At 30.9% G+C, this 22,002-nt stretch overlaps 3 protein-coding genes across 3 annotated transcripts; all 3 read left to right on the forward strand.

The window, feature by feature from the left end:
• Nucleotides 1-2,552: 2,552 nt before the first annotated feature.
• On the forward strand, nt 2,553-4,655 carry LOC114187442 (NAD(P)H-quinone oxidoreductase subunit N, chloroplastic). The gene is made up of 4 exons (XM_028075703.1): nt 2,553-3,158; nt 3,655-3,771; nt 3,906-3,991; nt 4,275-4,655. Exons 1-4 carry the CDS (start codon nt 2,745-2,747, stop codon nt 4,336-4,338), a joined length of 681 nt encoding a protein of 226 aa, XP_027931504.1. The 5' UTR covers nt 2,553-2,744; the 3' UTR covers nt 4,339-4,655.
• Nucleotides 4,656-8,063: 3,408 nt separating this feature from the next.
• On the forward strand, nt 8,064-10,344 carry LOC114187466 (cytochrome P450 714C2-like). The gene is made up of 5 exons (XM_028075727.1): nt 8,064-8,439; nt 8,638-8,864; nt 8,960-9,207; nt 9,303-9,657; nt 9,734-10,344. The coding sequence occupies exons 1-5, from the start codon at nt 8,148-8,150 to the stop codon at nt 10,157-10,159; spliced, it is 1,548 nt and encodes a 515-aa protein (XP_027931528.1). The 5' UTR covers nt 8,064-8,147; the 3' UTR covers nt 10,160-10,344.
• A 7,930-nt stretch (nt 10,345-18,274) lies between these two features.
• Nucleotides 18,275-20,714, forward strand: LOC114189064 (cytochrome P450 714C2-like). The gene is made up of 5 exons (XM_028077768.1): nt 18,275-18,609; nt 19,033-19,259; nt 19,338-19,585; nt 19,681-20,035; nt 20,112-20,714. Exons 1-5 carry the CDS (start codon nt 18,315-18,317, stop codon nt 20,535-20,537), a joined length of 1,551 nt encoding a protein of 516 aa, XP_027933569.1. The 5' UTR covers nt 18,275-18,314; the 3' UTR covers nt 20,538-20,714.
• Nucleotides 20,715-22,002: the final 1,288 nt, after the last annotated feature.

Consider the following 22,002-nt stretch of genomic DNA (forward strand, 5'->3'; position numbering starts at 1 on the left):
TCGCTCAGGCGACGGGCTCTCGCCTAGGCGAGCCTACAACAGTGGTCCTGGAAGTTTTCGCGATCTCTCGCTCAGGCGAGGCAGTCTCGCCTAAGCGAGCTGACCTGTCGCTCAAAACGCAGCCCCTCGCCTGGGCGAGTGCTCAAGGCAGAACCCTGAGCGAGCTTCTGGCATTCTCGCTTAGGCGAAACGAGCTCGCCTAGGTGAGAATACCAGTTCTCCCCCACTGTTCCACGCATGCCAGACAGAAACACAACACAACCAACATCCAATAGTACATGCAACTCAGTTTCATCCGATATAAATGTACTACTCAAGCATATAAACATAGATCAACCCGAAAAGAAACACACAAAAATAACTCTGACTGGTGAATCTAGCTTCCCTTACCTTTTTAGACACTAGCACAAGGAGAGGTAACCCAAGTAAGAGCAAACCAGATTCTGGAACAACCTACAACACTTAGAATATTAAACCGAGAAGCTAGCTGGAAAAGAACTGAACCTATGCCCTAGCAGAGCTCTTGATTCAGCCAAGAGTGTTTGAGGAAGAGGAGCAGCTCTGGAAAACAGAAGAGTGAGGAATGAGTGAGTTGGAAGGAGTATTGGGGTCCTACAGTAGGGCTGGCCTTGGGCCTACGAAAAGGCCAGGCCCAAAGAATTATAACTGTAAAAAGGGGTTTACAACACACACACACATAATATTCAACGTTATCAATTAGCATAACATTTTATTTATAATTCTAGAAAGAATGGTTTTGAAAGTCTTCCATTTATAAAGATTAACACAATTTAGTTACGAACATATTAACATTTCCACTATATATAGTGATATAAAATGTACGATTAGGATGACAAAATAGGTCAATCTGGTTTGTTTTGGCCTGCTTCGCTCTTGGCCCGCCAAAAATGGATTAGGTTGTCACTGCACAACGAGTCAAAAACTACAATTTGTCCCGCTACAGGACTGACCAACCACTTTTATTTTTATTTCTTTTATTTCTTTTAAATTTTTATTTAAATTTTTTACATATATACTTATAAATAAATATTTAAAAGATATTTAATTATATAAATATTTTCTAAACTTTTAATTGATCCATTAATATATTTAATTCAATAAATTAAAATAATTATTATATTTACATATTAAATTACTCTATTATAACTAATAATTAAAACTTAATTTGTAAATGTTAATGATTTAAATTATAATAGTATTACATATTTATATTTATACAAAAATTTAATTTTTTTATTTAAAAAAAAAACGGATCAGCGAACCAAAGACGAAATTACCCATTTTTGGCCTATTAGTTTAACGGATTAGATGGATCAAATCAAAACAGATCAACAAGTTAAAAATTTCAACTCGACTTATCTTTTTCTAGGCAGCCTAGCAGACCGACCCAATAGACAATACCCGCTTTGACACCCTATGCACAACGAAGTTATTTACCAACACTAATAATTAAATAAAAAACACAAAAATGATAACACTTCTATGGAATCTCGTTTAACAACTTATTTGTAAAGACCAAATTTAATTAGCATCGGTACACATACAAGAAGACTAAATTCAAACACAATTTTGTCGGTTGGACTAGGATTTTAGGCCTAGAATTCATTGGATTGGGCATTTATAGGTCTACTTTTTATGTCGGGCCACTTCTTCCTGCACCTCCATGGATATCAGCCTCCAACCCCATAGACATGTTAAATGACTTATCTGCTCTTAGTTTTTTTTTTCTCCATCTCCTTCTTCTTCCACTTGCGCACCCTCTCTCCCCCATCTTCTTCCACCTGTGCCGCATCTCTTCTATTTTATTAGAAAAATATATTTTCGTCGTACATTTAGAATGCATTATTTATTTTATATCATGAAATATACAATTTGAAATATAAAAATTATATTTTAAATTGTATAACCTAAAAATATTTCTAAATATATAAATGGAAATATAATTTTTGTATTATGAATTGTAAATTTTGAAATGTTTTTTAATTTTGTATTTTAGAATTCAAAATAAAAACAGGGTAAAATTAAAATTTTAAAATATATGAGGTGCAGGATGAAATTATGGAGGTGCAGAAAGAAACTGCTTCGTTTTTGTCATGTAACACCATACGTGGGATTTACCCGTAAATCTCAATTTATTAGTTTTTTTTTTTATTTGGGAAGGAATTGAAACACATTACAGTCCAAGTCTTAGATTGTCATATTTTAGACAGAGTATAATATTTTAGATGGAGACTAACTCTTTATAAATCCTTGATATGATTAAAACGAGTTTCATGCTGTTAATAAAATCTTCTTTATAGCTATATAGTCTGAAATCAAACATAAGTAGCATGATAAAAAACTTAACTTTCTTTTAATTCTTTTGGATTTCACTGGCAAAACAATTTCAGCAAGAAATGATCCCAATGCTACTACTACCACAAATTTGGAGTGTGAATACATTATTATATTTTTAGGGGAAATAGTAGTGAAGCTATACCACATGCTATAATCTCCAATAAAAGGTTTCAAGTGAAGACAAACCTTGCATCAGTGATCACTTTATCTCATTTCTCCACCATACAATTCACACAACACTTAGTTTGTCACGAACTTCTGCTACTAATGCAAGCTAACATTTTCTTCTATCTTCCAAAAAACACCATGAACCTCATTCTCCAATAACCAACCTCGCACATCAGTGACAAAAGAGCACTCAATCAAATAGAAAAAAAGAAAAAAACATGTCATGCAGTGGTGGTAGCTTGGGTTATGGGGGAGCAATAACCTGCTTGAGCAATGTTGACCACACAAAGAAGGTGCAGCAATCAGTGAGAAACAGTTTCATGGGAAGAAAAATTGTTGGAGCGATGAAGAGTTGGAGAGGAAAAAATGGTTGGAAAAGAAGGGTAGGAGTTGTGCAGTGTAGAGGGATTGGAGACTTTGTTGGAGGGGACTTGATATGGCTTGATATTGATCGTTGGCTTTCAGATGTTGAAGAGCACAAAGCACTTGCAATATACCCTCCTCATGAGGGAGGCTATGAGGGGCGTTACTTGTCTCGTCTCACACGTCAGGGCTACTATTTCCTTGACCTCTCAGCTCGTGGCCTTGGTGACCCTGAAACCACCCTCACCAAGATTCACCCTGTTTGCCCTGTCAGTTCTTTTTTCACACCACTCTTGTTTGTTTCTGGTTGCTTAACCATGTTTACTTGTGATGAGTTTTTTTTATAGGAGTTCACTAGAGAGATTATACATATGTTCACCACTTTTAATCCAAATCCTCAAAATATTAGTATTCATACCACGTCCAATAGTCTAACCTTATTTAGAAGTCGAGACCCACGACGGTTTGAATATCCTTTCTCTTTTCATTCATCGAGATACTTTATAAAAACAAAACTGTGTTGAAGTACGCGTTCCAAAGTACACGTTCCAATGTATAATGATTTACATCGATTTTATCATCGGACTTAAGATCGAAACAATTGGATTTATGGATTTTTGTTCTTATACTGTGTTTAACTTTGTAACTTTTATTCAATGTGAGACTTAAACTCACGCTTGTGTTATTCTGAACAACTTGATTGTTCTTGATGGATGACTGTGTGTTATAGTCTGTAATTGCAAATGGTTTTGTGATGAATCTCAGGCTCATGTTGGAAAGCAGCCAATAGCAAGGTGGTATTATCCTCCAGAAGTTGATTTCAGATTAGAATCATTGCCACCAAATGCCAAAGGATTGGTGGTGTGGATACTTGAAGCCAAGGTGTGAGGGTTATGGCACTACTTCTTCACTTGTTTTCCATTAACAATTTACTTAACACACAATTACAGGGTATAAGTCACTGTCATCTTCTTTTGTTATGTGTTCCCTTAACTAATATGTGTTGTGTTGCACAGGTTCTCTCTAAGGCAGAACTGCAGTTCCTAGCTTTGCTGCCAACACTTAGGCCTAATGTGAGGGTCATTGCTGAATGTGGAAACTGGTAAAGCTAACTTTTTGAACCTTTAGTTATTGTAGCTAGATTTTATAGTTTTTCTTTTGTTGTTGTTGTTCCTTGTGTCTTGAAACTATGAGTGCTTTCTGCTGTAAAACTTGTGCTTGAGAACTTTAATTTGTCTAACTAAGAAGGGTTTGATTAGAACAGCATGAAACATAGTATATAAGATTCATTTTGTTTTTACTATAAAGTGTAGAACACAATATAAGATTCATTGTACAACAACACAATATAAGATTCATAGATTTTCACCTTTTGTGATGATCAGGAGAAAGTTTATGTGGAAGCCACTGAAAGAAATTGCAGGACTAACTACCAGTGAGGAAACTTAGTGGTGCTTCAGTGTTACTTATCATTCCTTATTTTCAACCTTCAACAATCAAGTACAGATAATTTATTTTACCTTCTCCAATTTAAGGCTTTTCATAGCTGCAGAGAAGTCACATAAGAAAGGAAGACACAGAGATGTAGGAAAGATCAATTTCCTTGTAAATAATTAGATTTGTCTGTCATGAGTGACCCTTTAATTCTCAAGGTTTAATTTTGTCCAAGCACATACATTTCCTCAAAATATGATATCCTCAAATTCCAATGTGAAATTGTTCACAATAATTTATTTGATCTAATACTTAATCCTGTCTCTTCTTCCACTGTGTTTTAAGTTATAAACAGTATAATGGTGGCTTTGTTATGGTATGCTTTCTGAAATTTTTTAATAATTAAATTTTGATAATTTTTTTTATGAGCTGAAGTGGTGACATATTCTAATTTTATTTTCCCAAGTCATAAACTCTTGAATCACCTTTTTATATTCTGTATTTACATTAATGTTTTTGTTTTACAATTGTTCCATTCAACAGTTCTATATCACATAATTCTGAGACCAAAAACCATTTAAATGCTCATTTTTCTTTTCAACATTTCAAAATATCTTTTACAAAATAAAATCGTAACAATAAATTCTAAATTTCAAAACGAACGGTAACTATCTTTTAAGTCTAACTCTAAGTAGTAATACATTATAAAATCAGAACAACAAATTTGAGATTTGTTCAACTAAGTTCAAAAATGTTATTTCTAAATTTTATTATTAAAAAATAATATTCATCCTTAAAAACAAGTTAGAGTTCTTTAAATCTTATCATGCAAGTTATGTTGAAGTGGACACATCTACACAAACATTTATTAGTATTAAAGTTCAATAATATGGTATGAAGTGCTGAAATATACTCAATTTGACTACTTATTTTCCACCATGTTTATTCTAATTTATATAATAACCTTCGAGGATAATGTGATTTATTCAAATGTCATTGAATATCAATAGTTATCATCTTCAATTATATATATATATATATATATATATATATATATATATATATATGCATGACATTTAATTCAATTTACTTCATAAAACTAATAAAACTACTAATACTTGTTATTTCAACCCTAAATCATTTAATATTTAATGTATTTTTTTTTAATTATTCTCAGGGTTCAGAGTGATAAGTCAAGCTTAATCTATTTAGAGAAAGGATAGAAATTACTTCAAAAAGTTAGAAAAAAGAAAAAAGAAAAGAGAGGAAAGAGTTTTACATAAAAATAACAATACTTATAACATAGTCACACCTTAAATCAACTTTAGAAAAATTTAAAATAGGAGAAATAGAAAATAATGAAATGATGAAGGATCAGGAACTCTCTTTCTAAACAAGTTTATACTCCTTGAGCATGTGTCTTCATCTTTGATAAGGGTTAAGGTCTCATCACAATTCGAAGAGTCCAAATACGATGCAATTATGATATGAAGTTCCTCCTCACATTTTCTAAGTTTCTATGTCTTTTTTGGTAAAGCCCGTAATTCTCAAGCTAGCCTATTTGATGGAAAAAATGCGTCAAAATAAACAATACCACCATCTTTACCTCAAAAGTCATCTTACTATCAAAGAAACAAGATAAAAATCATCAACATAAAAGTATAATGTGAAAACTACAAATTCAAAAAAAAAAAATCATGATTGTTGTTTATCAGAAAATAACACTATGTAAAAATATTTATATATAAACAACTCTCATGTGTCCTTTCACCCTAAATATATCCACACTTTTCGATGTAAGAGTTTAATCCAATTTCAGAACACACTCTATTATAAAAATATAAAAAAAATCAAATACAAATTTAAATATCTTCAACTTGAGACAACATAAACTTAAAAGTCTTTATATAATAATTAACACCTACTCTATTGATTATCTAGATGATATGAAACTATACGATATATATTATTTTGGCTTAAATGGTCTTTTGATCCTAGTTTTGGACGACTTTTTTCATTTTGGACCTATTTTTGAAAATGTTTTCAGTTTGGTCATACCTTTCGTAATTTGTTTTCAATCGACTCCTTTTCGTTAACTCCGTCTAAATCATTAACGGAACAGTGTCAGCGTGGTGATTTTGTGTGACGTGGATACTGTTCAGTGACATGTTCGTTTGCACTGTCATAGCCCAGATTTTAAATTGAAATTTAGGGTTTGTGTTCATTGTGGTTTAGGGTTTCATTAAAGTTCAGCTGAAAACGAATGTCTCGTGGGGCATCTTCATCTTCTTGCAATAGTTGGGTTCACCGAACATGCAATTCCTGCCATGGTGGTTCTAGGGTTTCAGGCTCATCCCCAATTTACGATTGCGGAGACATTGCAGTGGTGCGCACAGCTAGAACTACAAAGAACTTGGTAAACCCAATCAATACTGACCAAAAATAATACCCTAAAGCAGGACATACCTCCGTGATGAAAACGTTTTTTCCTCCGCAACGATTGTCCAAAGATGAGCGACGAACTGAGAAGACATAAATTGATCCGAAAGGCCAAATTCCAGAATTTCAAAAAGCGACGACAAAATCCCCAATTCGAACCCCAAATCCACAATTCTACATAAACAACCCTAAACCTAATTTAATCCAACTTAAACCCTAAAATGAATCCGCAATTTCAATGAAATGGTCAGCACAGTGCAAACGGACACGTCACTGAACAGTATTCACGTCACACAAAATCACCACGCTGGCATTGTTCCGTTAACGATTTAGACGGAGTTAACGAAAATGAGTCTATTGAAAACAAATTACGAAAAGTAGGACCAAACTGAAAACATTTTCAAAAATAGGACCAAAGTGAAAAAAATCGTCCAAAACTAAGACCAAAAGACCATTTAAGCCTATTATTTTCATCACTTTAACATTGTCTTTAGTAATTTGGAGATTGAGATGTAATTTCTTATTATCAATCCATATCTAGCCGAGGTGCTTCTCTAATAACCAGTCCTTTCCCACTTCCATAAATCTCACGTATCCAATATTTTTCCTTTCCGGTTTAATCTTTTGGATAAAAACACCTCTTGCACCTTTCACCATCTTCGGAAAACTCTCCGCATATCGTATTCTCCATACCTCACCGAAAAACAGAGAAGCGGTCCCTTTCGCATTACTTCCCTTCTGACATTTCATTAATTATTGGCACTTTGATAGCAGAAAATTACCAAAGTCAACGAGTCTAAGAGATAAGAGAACTGGACCCCAAATGCCATGCGCAACAACACGTACTCACCAAGCTGTCTACCATGCATTGCTCTTCCAACTTTCACCAAACACCATGTCACATTTATTTATTTACATCTGCAACTTATTTAATAAGCTCATACTGTAACAGTATAATTTATTGTGCGACAGCTTTTCTATTTTATTTTATTCAGCAAATGTGGTTAAACCGTATGTTTATGTAGTTTTGGACAAGAGAATACCAATTTAAAATTAGACTTTAAAAGTAGATTAATTCCAATTATGAAATTAAAATCAATCTTTAGTTAAATTAGTATAAATCAGCATTAGGATATACTATTATCATAATTAAAATGATGTATTGAGAAAAACATTGAATAGTGTGCCTATCATACGATCCTTGAAAGAAGCATCAGTATAAAACATTATAATTAAATAATTTTTAAATGAAAAGAAAAACTAAGGAAGTTAAAAGTGCAAAATGATCTATATATGTACGGGATTACCTGTCCTGTATCATAATCCAAGACAACAGAGCTTGGATGTGACTAGAGTCTGCAGTGAAGAGAAGGTGTTCTGTAACCATGCAGCTTCAATTTGATTCTCAGTTTTTCATGTCTATTGTGTTTCTTGGTTTTGCTGGGTTGTTATGTTATCTCTACACTTCCTTTGTGGAGAAGCCAAAAAGGCTTCGTTCAAAGCTAATGAAGCAAGGTATCAATGGTCCACCTCCAACTATTCTAGTTGGAAATATTTTGGAGTTAAAGAAAGCTCGATCAGACACTTCAAAGCCTTCTTCTTCTTCAAAAATCCCTTCCTCTCACAACTGTGCTGCTCTTCTCCTTCCACTCTTTGATAAATGGAGAAACGAATATGGTATATGTCTTTCCTTCTCTTAATATACATCATTATTTGTAGCTACTACCAGTATTGTGTTAGTTAGATTAGATCACAAGTATACATAATGCAGGATTTTTCACCTTCAGCTTGTAGACTAATTAATGTGTGCAGTGATGTTGCAAATAGTTTGAGTGATTTGAGAATCACCATGTTTTAATTATCATGTGTAAACAGGTCAAGTGTTCATGTTTTCTCTTGGAACCACTCAAATACTGTGTGTGAACCAACCAGACATAGTGAGAGAGGTCACTGTATGCACATCCTTGGACTTGGGGAAGCCTGCATATCAACTGAAACAACTAGGGCCTTTGGTGGGTCAAGGCATTTTAACTTCCAATGGGACTAAATGGGTTCATCAAAGAAAAATCATAGCTCCAGAACTATACATGGAAAAGGTTAAGGTATATATAAGGATTTCATTTTGCTTGATATTCATATGGATACTTCATTTCACTGACTCTTAACTTGAAAGAACTTTATTTGATGTGATCCCAAGGGAATAATGAATATAATTAGCGAGTCTGCTGTATCTGTGGTAAACTTGTGGAGTAATAGAATAGAAGCAGAAGGTGGAGCTGCTGACATCAAAGTTGATGAGTGCATGAGAAACTTCTCGGGGAATGTTATTTCAAAAGCATGCTTTGGAAGCAATTATGCCAAGAGTAAAGAAATTTTCTTGAAACTCACAGCTCTCCAAGAGCGATTGTCCTGGAAAAACTTATTCAGACGTATCCCTGGCACGTGGTATAATACCGTTTTTCCTTATATAGCATCACGAATTTTTTTCTGATATTGTCCTTTTCCTTTTTCAATTTAAGAACAATTTATACATGTGACAGCTACCTTCCAACAAAGACCAACAGAGAAATATGGAGATTAGAAAAGGAGGTGAAAGAAATGATACTCCAGGTGGTGAAGGAAAGAAAGGAAACTAGTTTTGAGAAGGACCTGCTGCAAATGGTTCTTGAAAATGCTATGGGTAGTAACCTAAGCAAAGAGGCCATTGGCAGTTTTATCGTTGATAACTGCAAGAATATATACTTGGCAGGGTATGAGACAACTGCAGTTACTGCTACATGGTGCCTCATGCTTCTGGCCTCAAACCCAGATTGGCAAGATCGTGTTCGTGCTGAGGTGACTGAAATTTGCAGGGGTGGAATCCCAGATTTTAGTATGCTTGGTAAGATGAAGCAGGTAAGGATGTTAGTTTCAGAAGAAGTTGAGAATTTGAAAATAAAATGAAGCATAACTTGCATATTTGTTGTGGCAGCTAGGAATGGTTATTAATGAAGCATTGCGGCTTTATCCTCCTGTGACTGTGGTGTCAAGAGAGGCCTTGAAGGACATGAAATTTGGGAACCTTGACGTTCCAAAGGGGTTTAACCTTTGGATAATGGTTGTTAGTTTGCATACAAATCCAGAGATATGGGGAGATGATGCATACAAATTCAAACCAGAAAGATTTGCGAATGGAACCACAGGGTGTTGCAAGTTGCCACACGTGTACATGCCCTTTGGGGTTGGGCCACGTGTGTGTCTTGGACAGAACTTGGCTATTGTGGAACTTAAGATGATCATAGCTCTCATATTGTCCAAATTCACTTTCTCACTCTCTCCACGCTACGTTCATTCGCCTACTCTCAGGTTGCTCATAGAGCCTGAGCATGGAGTCAATATCTTAGTTAAAAAACTATGAACTGCTCCTTCTACTACTAAGATTTAGCATTCTGGTGAAACTCGTTTTTTAAGCATATATATGTTGACGTTATGATGCATGAAATCTTGTAACGAAAAAATAAGGCTCGTATTTTATTTCTCTAGTTTCCTATTTCAGCTTGTAGAAGAAAAGCAATAAAAGCACTTATCGTTATGCTTCTTGAACCTGCACAAGTGTTGTTTGTTACATTCCAACACAGATTTATATGCGCTTTGTGAAATTTCTTTCATATTGACACAGCACTAGTTTGTAGTGCGGTGATATATTGTTGTGGTGTTGGTTTTTTACGAAAGGGGCTAATTTAATTTGAAAATTATACAAATGGGTCTACTTTAAAAATAATTACAAAGGGGTTAAGTCGTGATGCATAATGATGACATGTTTATAAGGAGTCGTTGTATACACGAACGAGTTTTGAGGATGAGTTCGCAATCTGAACAATAATCGTAACACGTGATGACAATTTCTGTCCAAGTTAAAGTCGTCACCTGGCCATCTAATTGATTAAAAACAAAATTTGTTTAATGCTAATTGATGAGAAGAAATGATCATTTGTACGATGACTTTGGTTAAAAATGTTGCATAACAAAAGTCGTTCTCATCTTTGACGAAGTTTAGAGCAAGTAATTTTGAACTCAAGTCGCCATCTCCTCTGATGATTTCAGTGTTTTGAGCTGAAGTTATGTACGAGTTTAGTGTAATTGCTTTTGAATTAAAGTTATCAGCGTCTCTAGAGACTTCATTGTAATTTGATTATGAAGTTGGCAAAAGATATTATAACTTTAGATTAAACTCATTTCGTCTAAACTCGTGGGAGTGTTGGAAATTTAAGTGAGTCTAAGTGTCACATTGATTAGAAATGAAAAAATACAGTACTATATAAGGATAAACATCCATAAATCCATTGTTTTAGGGTTTTAGGTTGAGAGTGATGTCAATACCTTATGTGATTGATTAATTAGTTTTAAGCAAATTTGATTTTTAATCAAAATAGGTGATTAGGTGGGTGACTTTAACTTGCACAAAAGTCATCATCTGGTATTAGGGATACTATTTCTACTCATGATTACTTGTCACTATTGGACGTGAAATATTTATTATTTTATCTCAATTTGGTCCAAATTTTTTTCAAATTGAATCAATTTCATCCCTATACCAAATTTTATTTATATATAAATTTTACAATGATATTTTTATTATAATTCATATTTTTAACAAAATTAAGTTTATTTAAATGTATATTTTGCATTGAATTTTATTTAAATTTTGTTTTAAATATTTATATATCTATAATTTATAGATAAATTTTAGAGTTGCTTTAAAAATAAAAAACTTTATAAATTCAAATATAAAATTTTAAAACAATTTAAAATAAATATATTTATAAAGTTGTTATTTTTAAACTAACTCTAACATTTGTCTATAAATTATTGATATATAAATATTTGGAACAATATTTAAATAAAGTTCAATGTAAAATAAAAACTTAATCTTGTTATAAATATTGTTGTGGCATTTATATCATTGTGACATTTAAATAAAATTCAATGCAAAATATATATTTAAATAAACTTAGTTATGTTAAAAATATTAATTATAATAAAAATACTATTGCAAAATTTATATAAAAATTAAATTTGGTATATGGACTGAAATTGATTTAGTTTTAAAAAAATTAGAATCAAATTGAGACAAAATAACAAATAGATGGACTATATCGAGGCTTTTCGCATTTAATAATGACATGTGGTAGTGTCACATCACACTGTCTCTATCTCGTAGCACAACGTCAAATTGACACATGACAATTTTGTTATTTGTTTTTTTTTTAAATTATAAAAAAAATTAAAAAAATTAGTAAATAAAACACGTGGTGACACGTGACACATAATTAACACTATTAGTGTACTATTAACGAAAAAGACCTAATTGTAACAAATTTTCTAAAATAGGGACCCAAATGAGTCAAATAAAAAGAAGGAGAAGCACTTGAGATTTCGTTACAAAAATGAAGACTTCTGGAATGATTTAACCTTTAATTTAATTTTTTTTAATTTTATTTAAATTTTATTTCAAAAATTTATTAAATATCTTTTTTTTTAAAATTTATATAAACTCATTGACAATGACTCTATCGAGTGGTAGAGACTACCATAAGTAAAAGTATCTAGTGATCCTGAATCCAAATGCATGTATTTGAATAATTGAGTTTAGTGTCAATTGTTTGTGTGCAACCATGTGAATTATTTGTAGTTATCCATGAGTGACTTATAATTGATATGATTTAAATAGTCTTAATTATGACAACTTTTTTGTATCAATTTTAATGGATTTATATTTTTTAAAAATTTATATATTTTTCATATTTTTAGTTTTTGTGTTTTGATATAAAATTAAAATTCGTTCTTAACAATTGAGTTATTTACTGTATTTATCATGTCTTTGTTTCAATATTTGTTAAAAAACGGATTTGATATATAAAAAAATTAATTTAATTATATTATATCCATTTATTTAAATTTAAGAATTAAAATGTATCAAAATTTATACAATAACATATTTTAATTTTATATCAAAATTTATAAATTAAAAATATATTAGACACCTAAGATCCGCTACTGTATATAAATGATTTTATTTCATTGATTTACTATTATGTAAGATCTTAGAGCATAAATAATTACTTTCTTTATAATTTGGTTGAAATCATATAAGATAAGCTAAATCCCAATTACCAAAAAAATTATTTAGGATTTTAATTGCCTTTTACAGTTATAGTTACAATGAATTGGATTGAAAACTATATTTAAATGAAACCGCGTTTCTGTCATAGATGCAAACACTTTTTTTTCGACGGAGTTGTTTATTTTGCACTTCAAATGGGATGAAATTTAGACATGTCAAAATGGGTTTCAACCCGTGAGTTAACTTGGCTCACCACGGGTTCGAGCCGGATTGGGTTGAGAAAAATTCAATTTTTTCAAAAGTGGGTTGAACTCAACCCGGTTCACTTAACCCACGGGTTGAAGGTGGGTTGGCTCACTTAACCTACCAACATTTTTTTTAATTTTTTTTTAATTTTTTTTAAATTTTTTTAGTAATTATTTACTACTATTATATTTGTTCACAATTTCATATTTTTAAATGCTAGTTTGTTGCTTAATTATATTTGAATAGTTTGAATGTTTAATTAATTTGATTGTCAAGTTATATATATGTTGATACTTGAATCTTTAACTATAATCTTTATAGTAAATTACTCAAGTAACTGTCTTATAAACAATTTTTTCTAAATTAGCATGAAAAAAATGTGTAGTTTTTTTATTTATATTTTGTTGAATAGCATGATAGAAAATTTGTAATATTAGTCATGCTTTCTTAGACTAATGGATACTTTATTAGAAATAATTCTTCATATATTGATGGTGAGCATGATCAAAACATTGGTTCTTGATTTTACTATGATTGTTATCTCATGGGTTACTTAAAAATTTATTTAAAAATTTGAATACTAAAAAAAAACATTTTTTAGGTGGGTTGATGAGTCAACCCACTTAACCACCAACCCGTAGTGAGTTGAGCCGGATTACAAAATTTCTGACTCACCAGAGAGTGAGTTGGATTGGGTTTACTCATTTTCAATCCAGCTCGTGATAAGCCAACCTGTGTGAGCCGGGTTAGCTCACTTTAACATGTCTAATGAAATTTGATTATATTACATGTGCAACTTAATTTATTTAATTTTAAAGAGTAGATGTGCAACTTATTTCAGCAAATGACAGCGTGATATTTTATATATGGATATTTTTTTATTATATGTTTATTGTTTTATTATTTATCATGTTTATTATTTATAAGGTGCGAAAAGTAAGTCAACTCATTTTGTATGAGTTAACTATAGGTTGAGTTAAAATCAACTAGTTTAATTTGACGTAATATTTTTCTAATGAGCCAATAAATTTTTAATTCAATTTGATCTATCAAAATTATTTGGGAGGTTTAAATATTGGCTCATTTAACAATATTTTTATTTTTGATGTATTTTATATATTTATTACGGTATCATTAAAATAAATTAACTCAAATTTTATTTTTATAACACTAAAATTAAAATATTCATATATTTTATCAAATATTATTATAATAATATTAGTTAAAAAAAAGTGTGAACTTATATATATAATTGATAAATAAATAAATTAAACATTCGTACTATTCAAATATTATTGAATAATTTTTTAATATTAAAACGTTTTTATTATTATATTAAAAGACAAAATATATCAATATTGATTGTATTTTATTTAACGTTTATTTTCTAAATTCAGACTATGCAATGCAAACCACAAAACATTTCATGCATACGGGACAAGGAGAGAAAAAAAAAAGAGAAGTTAAGAGGAAAACTAAAAATTTACCTGCTCTACCATTTTCTAACTAGTGTGCTCTATAAAATAAAGAGAACCAACATGGTTAAAAAAATATATAGAGACAAATGAAAGATTTTCTAAGTATACAGTGAAACAAAATTTTAGAAAAATGAAAAACTAGTGTGCGTGCGTGTGTTTTTGGCTTCTCTAAAAAAAAAAATTACAATTAGCTGTGTGTGTTATCCTTTAAATTTATAAAATATGTTTCTCGCTTCTTTTTAAAAAAAATTACAATTAGCTGCATCAATTAGTTTTATGGTTTTTTTAATAAAATCAATAAATATATTCATTGCTAAAACTTTATATATAAATAACATAGCTAAATTTCCTTTATTTATAAAAATTATAGAGAGGGTGAAGTATAAAAATAAGACAGAAGAGTAAAATGGAAGGAATGAAAAATTTAAATACAATTTATAATTTTCTTTGATCTTAATAATTTATAATTTTCTTTTTAAATTTTAATTTCAAATTTCATTTAATAAACAATCAAACAAAAAAATATAATCTAAACCATTTTAAATTTCCTTAAAAAGTTTTTTTTTCTTCTAGAAATACACTTTTTGGTGTTTTTCTTTCTTTTTGTAGAGATTAAAATATTTTGCAGTGTAAAACTATCAAAACGAGTTTAATCTCTTTGAGTAAAGATACAGTTAGATATTGATTCTTTCTCAATTCATTTAAAAAATTATGACTTAAATATATATTTTATATTTATTTTTGTTGTTTTTATTCATTTTGATTGATCTTTATTTTTATTTTATGTTTAATTAGATGCTCGTTTTTATCAAATTTTGGTCAATTTGGTTATTTTTACTAACTCTTTAAATAGTTAATGTTTTTTAATAATATATGTCACATGACAGTTCCTCGTCATTTTTTTTTTAATTTTTAGTTTTAAAAAAATTGTTTAAGTGTCAAGTCAGAATTGTGTGTCAATTTTGATTAAAATGAATCAATTTTATCTTTTTCAAATTTATACCAAATTTAATATCATTTATAGAAATTATACTAATAATTTTTGTTAAATTGAAATTTTTATTAATTATTTTTGAAATTCAATTATAAATTATTAAATTTAATTCTAAATTGAATATAATTCTTAAATTTAATTGTTAAATAGAATGCAATTATTTAAAATATTATTAGAATATAATTATTAAATGTTTTATTCTAATATTTATATTATAAAATACTAATACTTTTAAAATTGATATTTAAATATTTAAAATATTAGAAATATTAGAAATATTTTACAAAAGTAAACTAATATTTATAAAATTAACCTTTAAATATAAAAAAATTTAGATTTTAATATCTAAAATGCAATAATTTATAATTAAAAAATTAACAATTAAATATAATAATTTATAATTGAATTTAAAAAATAATTAATAATAATTTCAATTTTAAAAATAAATATATAATATTTATAAAAATTAAATTTGGTCTCAACTTAAAAGGGAAAAAATTGTTTTATTTTAACAAAAATTGAGACTAAATTGAATAAAAATAACGAATATATGAACTAAATTGAATAAAAATAACAAATATCAGAACTAAATTGAACAAAAAAAATGATACAACTACAAACTGACACGTGACACTAGCGTTGACACGTGACTTGACATGTGAACAGTTTTTTTGAAATTAAAAAAATTTAAAAAAATTAAAAAGAAATTTAAAAAAAAATAGGAGTTGACACGTGACATGTACTGTTCAAAAACATTAACAATTTAAATACCATTAGTCAAAGTTAAAAGAACCAAATTAACTAAAATTTCACAAAAATAAAAACCTAATCGAAAGCAAAAAGCCAAAATTCATTTACTTGCTAACCGTTATGAAGCTTTTATTATATGAATTATACATATAATGTAAGCAGGATCTTTAATTCCATTTTCAATTTCTATGTTAATAGTATAACAATTATTTGTTCGCTTGATTTGTCCATTAATCAAATCAATAGTAGTTGGATTTATTATTATGTAAGATCTTAGAGCATAAATAATAACCAATGCCCAAAAATTTCTTCCGGATTGTTAATTGATTTTTACGGTTCTATAAATACAGAGAATGGGATTGTAAAGTATATTTAAATGAACCACGTTTCTGTTCGAGATGCAAGCATTTTTCTTAGACGACTTTGTTTATTTGCACTTGTAATGACATGAAATTTAGTTATATTACATGTGCAACTTAAACTTAAATTTATTTAATTTTGAAAAGTACACGAAAAGAACAGCGTAATGCCTTATTAATATAATCAATAAATTAACGAATTCAAAGAAAAAAACCATAACGATGCATGTTCTAAGACTATAGTTAGACCCTAAAGTAAAGGCTGCATTTCGGGCTATCTTACTTCAAGTGCATGAGAATATTATTACAATATAAGTCAGAGTATTTAAAAAGTGTTTTTTTTTTTTTTTTTTTTTTTTATATCTGGTCCATGTGATTATTCTTAGGAATCCAGAAAACCTAAACATTATATATTCTTGAACTTTGAATATTATATTGAACTTGAGCTTGAAAAACACACAACAATGTTTAAAGGCGTAAATGTACTGTCAACTTGCAAGATAGAAAAAGAAAAGAAAAGAAAAACTCGGAGAACTTAAATATTTCTTCAAATTGAAGTGATGAGATGAAAATATTTTCTTTTAAAGTCAAAGAAAGCATATTCTGAATTGAATTGCTTGAATAATAAAACCATAAGATTTTCTTTTGTATTGACAAGGAGGTATTATTGACATGGATCATATTGGTGTTTTTTTTTTAAAAGTTGCAATAAATATATTTATAAATTTAGATTCTTGGGTTTTTGATATTTTAGTTTTATATATTGTACTTTTACAATACACTAAATATTTGAAGTTATATTAAAAATCTAGCTTATTAAATTAGTGTTATTGTCACTAAGTTAAAATATAAAAGAAATTAAACATATCTAAAAAAATGTCCATAGTTTTTTTATATTTTTAAAGTCATAATAATTGAATCAGGACTAAATTTTTTAGCTATTCTTTTTCTAATGTAAATAACCATATTTCTGCAAAATATTCATCTTTTATTTTATTAACGTGCACAGATTGATTCAAAAGTTTTTACAAACTTTTATTTCATTGTGATGCGACGATGAACAATTATATTATCATGTTTTCATACGTTATTACTATGTCAAAAGAAGATCAAGGTGTTATTTTTGATGATGTTCAAATATTATGAAAGTTGTGTTTAGAATTATACCAAACTAAAACTCATTAGAATCTTAATCATTTGCATAATCTACATTGGATAAAAATAAAAATTTGAGCACAAGAAGAAGACTAATAAATCTATAAATGTTTTGTTTAGAAATAATGTTAATCTTTTATATAAGTTCCATTTATATCTCATTGATGTTTTGTGTTCGATAAGATTTTCTAGAAAGAACTATACAAGATCTGTAACTTACCTTCATTTTCAATTTAAAGTAAAACATTTTTTTATTATAAAAATATGCAATCTTGATATGATATTATTTTTTTTTATTGGTACCGATTATATAAAACGTTATAATTAAATAACTTTATAATGAAAAAAAAAACAAAGTGTAAAATGATCAATATATGTACGTGATTATCTGTCATATATCACCCCATCACAACAGAGCTTGGATGTGATCACTTGAGTCTGCAGAAAAGAGAAGGTGTTCTGTAACCATGCAGCTTGAATTTGATTCTCAGTTTTTCATGTCTATCGTGTTCCTTGGTTTTGCTGGTTTGTTATGTTATTTGTACACTTTCTTTGTGGAGAAGCAAAAGAGGCTTCGTTCTAAGCTAATGAAGCAAGGTATCACTGGTCCACCTTCAACTATTCTGCTTGGAAATATATTGGAGTTACAGAAAGTTCGCTCTTCCACTTCAAAGTCGTCTTCTTCTTCTTCTCAAATCCCTTCCCCTCACAACTGTGCTGCTCTTCTCCTTCCAATTTTTGATAAATGGAGGGACCAATATGGTATAATATGTGTTTCATTCTCTTAATATATGAAGTTCATTACTCAAGAATCATGAATGAAACCTATCAGTAATAGAATTTCAAATTGCTGGGGTACTGGCTGAAATAAATTGCTTATAGGTGTGACTTAGATATTTAGGAATACATTTTTTCACCACTCTCCAACCAAACTAGTAATTGCGTAAGTTTTAAGGAATATGAGTATATGATATCTAATATTGTCCTGAATATATACCAACTTATATAAGGGGGAATGTTATGTTAATGATAATTTGTACCTACTATCAGTACTGTGCTATTTAGATCACAAGTACATAATGCAGGATTGTTCACCTTCAGCCTGTGGACTAATATGTACACTGATTTTGCAAATAGTTTGAGTGATTTGAGAATCACCGTGCTTCAATTATCATGCGTAAACAGGTCAAGTGTTCATGTTTTCTCTTGGAACCACTCAAATCCTGTGTGTGAACCATCCAGACATAGTGAGAGAGGTCACTGTATGCACATCCTTGGACTTGGGGAAGCCTGCATATCAACTGAAACAACTAGGGCCTTTGGTGGGTCAAGGCATTTTAACTTCCAATGGGACTAAATGGGTTCATCAAAGAAAGATCCTAGCTCCAGAACTATACATGGAAAAGGTTAAGGTATATATATAAGGTTTTCATTTTGCTTGATATTCATATTCATATCATTGGAATAACTTTATTTGATGTGCTCCCAAGGGAATGATGAATATCGTTAGAGAGTCTGCTGTTTCTGTGGTAAACTCGTGGAGTACTAGAATAGAAGCAGAAGGTGGAGTTGCTGACATCGAAATTGACGAGTACATGAGAAATTTCTCTGGGAATGTTATTTCAAAAGCGTGTTTTGGAAGCAATTACGCCGAGAGTGAAGAAATTTTCTTGAAATTCGTAGCTCTCCAAGAGTTATTGTCCTGGAAAAATATCTTCAGACTTATCCCTGGCATGAGGTGAAATGCAGTTTTTCCTTATATAGCATCACGATTTTTTTTCTGATATTGTCATTTTCCTTTTTCAATTTAAGAACAATTTATGCATGTGACAGCTACCTTCCAACAAAGGCCAACAGAGAAATATGGAGATTAGAAAAGGAAATGAAAGAAATGATACTCCAGGTGGTGAAGGAAAGAAAGGAAACTAGTTTTGAGAAGGACCTGCTGCAAGTAGTTCTTGAAAATGTTAAGGATAGTAAGCTAAGTAAAGAGGCGATTGACAATTTCATCGTTGATAACTGCAAGAATATATACTTGGCAGGGTATGAGACAACTGCAGTTTCTGCTACATGGTGCATGATGCTGCTGGCCTCAAACCAAGATTGGCAAGATCGTGTTCGTGCTGAGGTGACTGAAATTTGCATGGGTGAGATCCCAGATTTTAGTATGCTTGGTAAGATGAAGCAGGTAAGGATGTTAGTTTCAGAAGAAGTTGAGAATTTGAAAATATTATGAAGCATAACTTGCATATTTGTTGTGGCAGCTAGGAATGGTTATTAATGAAGCATTGCGGCTTTATCCTCCTGTGACTGTGGTGTCAAGAGAGGCCTTGAAGGACATGAAATTTGGGAACCTTGACGTTCCAAAGGGGTTTAACCTTTGGATAATGGTTGTTAGTTTGCATACAAATCCAGAGATATGGGGAGATGATGCATACAAATTCAAACCAGAAAGATTTGCGAATGGAACCACAGGGTGTTGCAAGTTGCCACACGTGTACATGCCCTTTGGGGTTGGGCCACGTGTGTGTCTTGGACAGAACTTGGCTATTGTGGAACTTAAGATGATCATAGCTCTCATATTGTCCAAATTCACTTTCTCACTCTCTCCACGCTACGTTCATTCGCCCATTTTCAGGTTGCTCATAGAGCCTGAACATGGAATCAATATCTTGGTCAAAAAACTATGAAGTGCTCCTTCTACTACTAAGATATGTAGCATTCTGGTGAAACTGGTTCTCTAAGCATATATATGTTGATGTTATGATGCATGAAATCTTGTAACGCAAAAATAAGGCTAGTATTTTATTTCTCTAGTTTCCTATTTCAGCTTGTAGAAGATAAGCAATAAAAGCACTTGACAGTTATCATTATGCTTCAAGAACATGAATAAGACTTGAGCTCAATCACATAAGGCATTGACATCACTCTTAACCAAAATCCTTAAGGCGATGTGTTTATGGACCTTGATCCTTATATGGTACTCAACTTTCTCATTTTTACTCAATGTGTGACTTAGACTCACACTTGTATTCTCAACAATCTCCCCCTCAAGTGTGGGTTCCTTCACATTGGTACTTCCCTCTCGAGCTAACTACTGAGTACCAATTTTTTTTTGTACCGCCGTTATTCTTAACAGGACTTTCGATATATGACCTCGTCTAAGCCGGTCACCACATGAACCCAGGCTCTACTACCACTGTTGGGTCTTTCGAGAGAGGATGACCTGAGAGATATAACACTAATGAGCATGAGCCCAACCCAGGATTGACACCACTCTTAACCCAAAACCTTAAGGCTTTGGGTTGAGACTGATGTCAATGCCTTATGTGGTTGGGCTCAGGTTTCATTGGTGTTGTATCTCTCCATGAGACCCTCACTGTAAACCTAACAAGTGGTATCAGAGCTGATGGTTAAAATCGACTCAGACGAGTGCAATATGATCCTTGTATCGAAAGTCTTCCTAGCAAGGGTTCCAAGTAAATTTGTCCCGTTAAGAAGAACGACAGTACAAAAAAGGCAGAAAATGAGTACTCGTGGTTGGGAATGCTTCCGCTGGAGGGGGAGTGTACCAATGTGGTTGAAGGGACTCACCCTTGAGGGAGAGATTGTTAGGAATCCAAGTGTAAGTCTAAGTCCCACATTGATTAGAAACGAGAAAGTAAAGCACTATATAAGAATAAAGACACATAAACCCATTGTCTTTAAGATTTTGGGTTGAGAGTAGTGTCAATGTCTTAGGACTCAGGTCTCATTGGTGTTGTATCTCCCCAGTGAAACCCCCTCTCTGAACTTAACAAATGCACTCTGAAATTTCTCCTATAGTGTTCTATTGAACAACCAAAGTTTACAAATGCAAAACTTTCACATACAAATATTAGAGACCATACCCTTCTCCATATAATCCCAAAATGTTCCATCAAACACCAAGATATGAAGACATGTCGGCCAAAGTCGAAGAGCATCCGTCCGAGAGATTCAAAGATTGGGATAAAATAATAAGATTTGAGTCTCATAATAATCTGTTATTTTTCTGCAAAAACACATGCAAAGAAGAGATTAATATTGTTAGATATATATAAATAATGAGAAGTAAAAGTATGTATAAGAAGTGCTTCAAGAAAAATAGTTGAGAGAATTTTCCTACATTTCATA

This window comes from Vigna unguiculata, chromosome 6, assembly GCF_004118075.2.
Source record: "Vigna unguiculata cultivar IT97K-499-35 chromosome 6, ASM411807v1, whole genome shotgun sequence".
NCBI lineage: Eukaryota > Viridiplantae > Streptophyta > Magnoliopsida > Fabales > Fabaceae > Vigna > Vigna unguiculata.